This window comes from Microtus ochrogaster, chromosome 10 (assembly GCF_000317375.1).
Source record: "Microtus ochrogaster isolate Prairie Vole_2 chromosome 10, MicOch1.0, whole genome shotgun sequence".
Taxonomy (NCBI): domain Eukaryota; kingdom Metazoa; phylum Chordata; class Mammalia; order Rodentia; family Cricetidae; genus Microtus; species Microtus ochrogaster.
In genome coordinates, this window is record NC_022016.1 from 50,407,227 (window position 1) to 50,415,645 (window position 8,419).

The following is an 8,419-nucleotide window of genomic DNA, read 5'->3' on the forward strand; positions in this document are numbered from 1 at the left end:
GCATGTAGCCCATGCCCTTCTGCAGACCTAATGCATGTAGCCCATGTCCTCTGCAGACCTAATGCATGTAGCACAAGTGAGTTCAAGAGTGCAGAGGGCAGAATCCCTCAGATGAAGGAGCCCAGGGCTGGATGCATTTCAGGGCGGAGCAGCTTTCTAGCTTGTGCCAAGCTCCAAGTTTAATCCCAGTTCTGAAAGGAGCCTGGAGCCCTGGACTGCCTCCTGCCCCCCAGCACCCTGTGAACAGTAGACAAGAGAGACGTTTCTATTGGATGAAGACACTAGACGGTCTAGGGGTCCTAGCAATTAGCATTCCCAGGGGCTCTGAGAGGAACAGGTGGCTCCTCCCAACTGTTCGCTCTTAGGAACAATACAGGATAAATTTACAGACTGGAAACTGGTGGATTAAAAAAGAGAGAGATGAAGGAAGGGAGGGAGGAAGAGAGGGAGGGAGGGAGGGAGCTGGTTGGTTTCGCATTTCCTCTGAGATCTACCTGGACAGTGGCTGCTGCTGCTCAGTGCCTGGCTCAGATCTCAGGCAGGAGGTCTGGACTTCAGCACTGGGGCACCTGCTTCTCCATTCAGCAGGCAGTCACCGATGCTCACTGGAGTCCAGGCTCTGCCTCACACACGGGCATGTGGGATTTTCAAGAGGTGTTGAGACATAAAACTTAGGTTTTTGGGAACAAAAGTCCCAGGTTAAAACTGGTGCCATTTTCTTTTCCTTTTTAATTTTAATTGTATTTTATGTGCATGGGTATTTTGTCTGTGTGCCTGGTGTCCATGAGAGCCAGAAAAGCGTGCTGGATCCCCTGGAACTAGAGTGTCAGACAGTTGGGAACTGCCTTGTGGGTGCTGGGAATCAAACCTAAGTCCTTAACCACAAGCCATCTCTGCAGCTCCTCCACCACGTTCGTGACTAAATGCTCATGATGGTCTTTACTCAGTGTACGGAGGTATGATGCTGACTTCGTGAGTCTATGTGGGGAGCCCTTCCACAGCAGAATTCTTATCCACACAGTGGAATATTACATGAGCATTCAAAATATGCCATAAGCAAAGCCGGGTGGTGGTGGCACACGCCTTTAATCCCAGCAATCGGGAGGCAGAGGAAGGCGAATCTCTGGGAGTTCGAGACCAGCCTGGTCTACAAAGGGAGTTCCAGGACAGGCTCCAAAGCTACAGAGAAACCCTGTCTCGAAAAAACAAAAAACAAAACAAAACAAAAAAACACAACCAAAATATGCCATAAACAGTACCTGGTTGTGCATACCTGAAATCCCAGTACTCAAAGGGTAGAGGAAGGAGGACCAAGAGTTTGAGGCCAGTCTCACCTACACAGTAAGCTTGGGGCTAGCCAGGGACACACGAGACCCTGTCTCAAAAGAAAAAAGAAGAAGAGGAGGAAGAGGAGAAGGAGGAGAAGGAGGAGGAAAAAGAGAAGGAGAGGAAGAGGAGGAGGAGGAGAAGGAGGAGAAGGAGGAGGAGGAGGAAGAGGAGGAGTAGTAGTAGTAGTAGTAGTAGTAGTTCTGGACTGGGCTACATAATGAGCTCTGAACTAGTCTGGGATATGAATCAAGACCCTGTTTAAAATTAGCTAGCATGAAAAAAAAAACACTGCTTTACTATGTGTGTGTGTGTGTGTGGGGGGGTGCTACTACATTTTGTTTTGACATTAGAGGAAGAAAAAAGATTAGGGGAGAAAAGGGCATTGGAAGGCAGAAACTGTACCTCCCCAGCCACCAAGTCCACAGCCAGGACAATGTCATGCCTTCTAGGAGGGGTCTTGGGACCCCCTTAGAAGCCTTCTTAGCTACTTGCCTGAAGTAGACAAGTTGCTGTTCCTCAACACCCTGCCCTTGCGAAGGAACTGTCCCCTCTAGCCATGTGGCAGAGTGGGACCCTTAGTCCTGGTGTCCTAGCTCCTCTGACCGGAAAGGTGGCAGCATAGCCCAGGCAGGCCAACCCGAATACCCTCTCGCCTGGCACAGTGACAAGGCCATGCAGACTGTGTCATCCACAGCCTAGAAGCTGAGAGAGACTTTTCTTTTGGATTCTGGGTTTTAGCAACTATCTTTCTTACTTGAAATCTGGTGAGAATGAAGGGCACACATGCCTACAGAGGGGGCATCAGGGTGCAGAGCTGCCAAGTCTGAGACCCTAGATCCCACTATGCCAACCTGATGTCTCCCGGTGCTCTTGGTGGCTGTGCGCCAGCAAGGTTGTGAGGAAGGTGTGGCTCTGGGCCATCCCAACTGCTGTCGTACCTTCAGGGTCATCAGGTCCAATCCACCAGGAAAGACATTGAGGATCGTCTTCCCGCCAGAGGCATCCTGCAGGATCTGCAGCACCCGCACGCACTCTCTCACCCGCTGGTGAACCTGCAACATAGCCAGTCTGCTGGAGCACCCCATAACCACAACTCAGCCCCCACAGAACTCAGCAGGAGAGGGGGTCTGCCCACTGCATCTCAGCAGACACTGTGGTCCCTTGCAGCTCACACGGATACTGAGATCGTAGGGAGTGGACCCAGAAGTTCGGATTCCACTATCCTATCCGCAGGGCCACCAGGACGGCCACAGGAGATGACGTGCATGAGAACATTTTGCCAACAGAAGGAGCTGTCAGAGTTCTTATTCTCAAGCCTTTGTCTGCCACCCCTTCTCCCGTTAACCCCGCCTTTTAAAGACTGACCCCAACCCGCCCCCAACAATCAGACAATGAATTTTTTTGGTGGGAATTTTTCTCTTGCCTTTCTCTGCAGGCTAGGAATCCTTTACCAGGAATTTGCACACTCGAGCTTGGCTCTACGATGGAGAACCGGGGAACACCCAGAGCCTGGTCCTTTGCTGATGGCTAACTATCAGTAGGTAGGGCTGGCAGGAGCTCAGAAAGAAAGTCAGCCTGCAGACGGGAGTTATGCAGAGACAGGGATGGACTGGTCCCCCCTGAGAGCAAGTCCCTTGGCTGTGAGGCTGCCCTGAAGAGGGATTGGGGAGGTCACTACACCCCACCTTCCCTGCCATCTGGGATTTTCACCAGAGGCCCCAAGCAATAGGTCCACCTTACCTAGTCTCCAGAACTAGGAACTAAAAACACTGCTCCCTTGTAAAGTGATAGCTTCAGTATTTGCTGGAGAGACAGAAAGATGGCCAGAACCACGATATGCTGCAGAACCAGCCGGCCTCCATCTTAGGTGTAAAAGCCATCTTACAGTAAAGACAAACTCGGTTCGCTCCTGTTTATGATTATACCTGTTTCTCAAGGATTGGGCGAGGCCCCACCTGTAACTTTCACTGTAATGGTCTGTACTGCCTGTTCCGGAATGGCAGTCATGTCTTTGCTTCAAACAGTTCTTTATAACCATTTCGCAACCCTGTCTTCACTTCAAGATTATATGACCGCCTACAACTACCTTGTTATGACTATGACTACGTTGTTATGACTGTGACCACCTTGCTAGGCCCATTTTGCAGCCATGTCTTTGTTCCAGGAGGGACTAACTTGTTACGCTTATTCTCTACTCCTGTAACCCCAACTACTTTGCCCACCAAACCCCCATTTAGAAACCCACGGGCTGCAAAAGACTTGGCTTCCTCGCATCTAAGGCTAATGTCTTGAAACTTAACTTGGGGAGGCAGCCCGTGTACAGGAGTAAAAAAGCTTACTTTAATTACTGGCTTGTTTTAATTTGGCCGTGGTGATTTGGGTCCCATCTTTGGATTAACAACAGAGGGTGTGAATCCACCTCGCCATTTCGATCGTGGTACTGTGACTATGCCACCTGGCACAAGCCTACCTGGGGATTCCTAACGTGGAACTCCTTCTCCCCTTCCTTGATTCGGCGGAAGGGGATCCATTCCTCCTCCAGCGATTCAGTGGGCTGGCTCTCTTGTGGGGTCTGCTTGCAGAAGTAGGTGGTCGAAGCTGACTGGTCCCTGAAGCACACATGCAAACAGAAAGAAGACAGCGGTGAGCTTATTTCTCCCCTTTATCCACGCCCTCCCCTCCGAACATGATACATGGGCTCTCTGCTTGGCTGGAAGTCAAGGAGATGGGGGCATGCATAGGGGAGCAGAAGGGCTGGGGACAGACCTGGGTTTGAGCCCCATTGTCACTTTCAGCCAGCTACTGAGCTTCTTTTAAATGGATATGATAACTGTTTTGTGTGGTCATTAGAAATAGTACGTGGGGTCAGGGATGTGGCTCAGGGACAGAATGTTTGCTATGAGTGTGGGTCTGAGGCCCCAGCACCACACACAGAACTACAGAAATAACACATTAACAGTGACTAGCCTGTACCCTAGCTCACAGGCATCCACCTGACCGCAGTTCGCTGGAGTCCGCTCACCTGTGCTCCGGGAGAGCAACCACGAAGCCCCGGGAGGCCAGCTCCATGCTGAAGGCCGAATACAGCGCCCTGGAGAGCCACAGAGAGAAGAGATCAAAACCATGGCCCAGCTTCACCCACACTCTGCTGGCGGTCACCTCAAAAGACTGGCTAGGTGGTTGTCACGGGTGGTCCTCTGAGTACTCTCCCCAGACAATGCAGCCCTCATCCCAGGGCTCCGGGGTCCATCCCGGAAGGCAGGGCGTTTGCAAGTCAATCTTCAACTCAAGATGCCTTTCCACCCCATTGAGTCAGTCTACCCCAACCCCAGCTAGATTCTAACTACGCTAATGGATTTGTGTGTTCCTATGTGTTAACATGTATGTACACGTGTGTGTCTACATGTGAAGGCCATGTTGTCGGGTGTCTTTTTCAATCACTTTCTACCTTGTTATTATTATCTTCAGTCAGGGTTTCTCATTAAACCTAGAATACATCGATTCTGTGAGACTAGCTGGCCAGAGAGTTCCAAGGAGCCTCCTGCCTCATCCACTCCTGAACTGGGGTTGCAGGTGTGTGTGGCCACGGTCAGACTTTACACAGGTTTGGGGGCTCAAACTCAAGTCAGTCTCATGCTTGTACAGAAAGTACTAAACCCACTGAGCAGAGTCTTATTGTATAGCCCAGGCTGTTCTGGACCTCTCTATGTATGTAACCCTGGCTGGCCTTGAACTCACAAAGATCTGCCTGCCTCCGCCTCCTGAGTGCTAGGATTAAAAACATGTGTCACAGTACTCAGCATAAATACTTTTTAAAACCACATAAGGGGCCAGGTGGAGATGGTGAACACCTTTAACACCCGCACTTGGAAGGCAGAGGCAGGAAGATCTCTGTGAGTTTGAAGCCAGCCTGGTTTACAGAGTGAGTCCTGGACAGTCAGGACTACAGCACAGAGAAACCTGTCTCAAAAACAAACCACACACAAACACCACACAAGAACCGGAAAGATGGCTCATCAGGTAGAGGCATTTGCCTCACCAGCCTAGGACCCTGAACGTGGTCCCCAGGACGCACGTAATAGGAGAGCCCTTACTCCACACAGCTGTTCTTACCTTCCACCAATGAGTCCACAAGCACCAAGTGATGATAATAAATTTTAAACACACAGACAAATCAAAAGCAATTGAAAAATTTCAAGCAGTCATGTTTTTTAACATTAAAAAGGTGCATTGGGATGACTGCAGAGCTGGCTCAGCAGTTAAGAGATGGACTGGTCTGCTGGAGGACCCAGGTCTGACTCCTAGCGCCCACATAGTGGCTCACAGCCATCTGTAACTCTGGTTACAAAGGATCTAGAACCCTCTTCTGGCCTCCATAGGCACTGTATGCATGTAGTATACGGATATACATGCAAGCAAAATACCTATACACATTTTTTTAAAAAAAAAAGATGGGCTGTAACTCAGTGGTAGCACATTTGCCTAGCATGCACAAGGCTCTGGGTTCAATTCCCAGGACTGCAAAAAATACAAAGAAAAAGGTATTTTAGCCAGTTGAGGTAGCATATAACTATAACCCCAGAACTTGGAAGGCAGAGGTAGGAATATCAGGAGTATAAAGTCATCCTTAGTTATATAGTGAGTACAAACTAGCTTGTGCTACATGAGTTGCTGTCAAAAAAGGAATGAAGGAAGGGAAGGAGGGAAGGAGGGTGGGAGTGAGGGAAGCAAGGGAGGAAGGAAGAAAGGGAGACAGGCAGGCAGGCCAAACATGCTAGTACACACGTGCTATCCTAGCACTTGAGACATGAAGGTGGGGTCAGGAGTTCAGGGCTAGCCTTATCTATGCATCAAGATCTTGTCTCAAAACAAGTAAGAAGAAACTGAGAGCTGAAGAGACGGCTCAGCTGTTAGAGCACTTGCTACTCCAACTGCCTATCACTCCAGTTCCAAAGGATCTGGTGCCCTCTTCTGGCCACAGTGACACTTGCACACAAGTGCACATACACATGCAGACACAAACAACTAAAAAAATATTTTTAATCTATTTCTTAAGTAAAAAAAGAGATGGGCAGTGGTGGTGCATGCCTTTACTCCCAGCACTTGGGAGGCAGAGGTAGACGGATCTCTGCGAGTTCAAAGCTAGCCAGGTGTACAAAGTGAGTTCCAGGACAGCCAGGGCTACACAGAGAAACCCTGTCTCAAAAAACTAAAACCAAAACAAAACAAAGAAAACAGAACAAAACAAAAAACAAAAAAAGCAAAAAGAAGCAGTCTAACTTTACTGATCTATTTTATTTAAGCTATAATAGCCTGTTATACTTTTACTTTACCTGCTGTAATCTATGTAACCCACTCTAATTTCTAAATATAATAAAACTTTTAATAAATGAAATGTTATTGCAGACTTTTACTCCCATGCAGACTTTGTACTCTGGTGCACATTTTACACCGGAAGCATTTCTCGGCACTGACCAACCATCTTCTAAGCCTTAAAGACACACAGAGCTGACAGCTTATAGATCAAACAGTCCTAACAAATGAGAGCTGCATCACCTAAGAATATCCCAGAGATTTTCTTTCAAAAATAGAGTGCTCCTTTAGATTGCCTGGGATGCAGACACAGATTGGAACAAAAGCAGCCCCCATAGGGCATGAGATAACTTTATAATGGAAGCCATACAAAGTAGAGCAAGATTATAAAGTCTGGTTCTCTGATACATTCATGTAACTGTGACGTCAGCCCTAAACATCTGCCTTTGGTTTCCCCTCAGCCACTTCTTTGTGTTTTGATGCAGGGCTTTATGTAGTCCAGGGTGGTCTCAAACTCACAGTTTGGCAGAAGATGACCTTGAACTCCTGATCCCTCCGTTTCTAGCTTCTAAGTGGTGGGTTATCAGCAGATGCCCCTGTGCCTGCCCTTCTAGCTGCCTTTAACTGAGAGAGAAATGAAGACGTTTTGTTTGTGGGTGGGTGTTGCTTTCTTCTTTTGTAGCCTATGCCTAGTTTACACTTGCGATGCTCTGGGCCTCTCGGGGGCCGTGAGTATGGGCGTGTACAATGTGCCCGGGGAAGGAATGAATTTGATCATGCTCTAGACCCTCATATCTGGTGTGGTCTGTTAAACATACCTTCACAACCAAGGGAGAGCCGATTTCTAAGGTTTCCTTCCAGCATCTCCCAGGCTTCCAGAGAGGCAGTGGACTGGATGAATGACTTTGCATCCCTTCCCGGTGTGTACTGTGTGATGTAGACAAGTTGCTGCTCGCTGCTCAGGGTCCAGGCATGCCTATCTGCCTACTTCAGGGGGCCATGTGGGGACCACGGGGAGCAGCGGCCTTCTGGGAGGCAGCTAGGTGACATTTACAGGCACAGGCTCCTCCCTGGGACCACGGGGAGCAGTGGCCTTCTGGAAGCCAGCTAGGCAGTATTTACAGCTCAGGTTCTTCCCTTGCATGGGAAGCTACCCATCCGTGAACAAGGGAAGAATTTCAAGGTGAAATTAACCAGAGAAACTAAAAGGAAAATGTTCTTTGACCCCCTCCCTCTTCCTCTTGGAATTTCACTTGGGTTAATGAAGGACGTCTGTACGGGCTCACTCTGGTCTACTGAGGGCTGGACTGTCCCTAGCTTCCTAGTCAAAGGGTCACCTCCAGATCACGTGCTCACTGCTCTCTCCAGCGTAGCTATGAGTGGGGAATGCCTGTTTCCTAGTTTCTTCTCTCTGATAGGCCAACACACACACGCCCACACGCACCCGGCTCTGAAGGCTGAGTGTGACTCTCATACTCACAAACAGGCTCGCTATCAGTTTACTACAAAAGAAACCAGCATAGAAAACCACACGCTCGCCTCCCAGCCTTAGCTTCACACCTGATCTCCACTGAGTCCATCTAGTTGCTTTGTCTGTACGCCACTTGCTGCCATTGCTAACTGGCCAGTGACGTATGTACACCAGCTCCTCTAGCATGAGTGACTTTCTGAATGTGTCTATGTCTGGATTTCCCACCTTCCTTTTGTGCCAAGGGGGTGCAGCCGGTACTTAAGAGAGGTTGGTGAGCCGGGCGATGGTGGCGCACGCCTTTAATCC

At 49.1% G+C, this 8,419-nt stretch overlaps 1 protein-coding gene across 2 annotated transcripts in view; it reads right to left on the reverse strand.

Annotated features, from left to right (window-relative positions):
• Nucleotides 1-8,419, reverse strand: part of Pafah2 (platelet activating factor acetylhydrolase 2) — a 26,028-nt gene that overhangs the window by 12,339 nt on the left and 5,270 nt on the right. For both annotated transcript variants that reach the window (XM_005353072.3, XM_026782119.1), the window contains 3 exons: nucleotides 4,352-4,420; nucleotides 3,800-3,938; nucleotides 2,268-2,381 (listed from right to left, as the gene is read on the reverse strand). In XM_005353072.3, coding sequence (XP_005353129.1) covers nucleotides 2,268-2,381; nucleotides 3,800-3,938; nucleotides 4,352-4,420 — 322 coding nt within the window. The remainder of the gene's footprint in view (nucleotides 1-2,267; nucleotides 2,382-3,799; nucleotides 3,939-4,351; nucleotides 4,421-8,419) is intronic.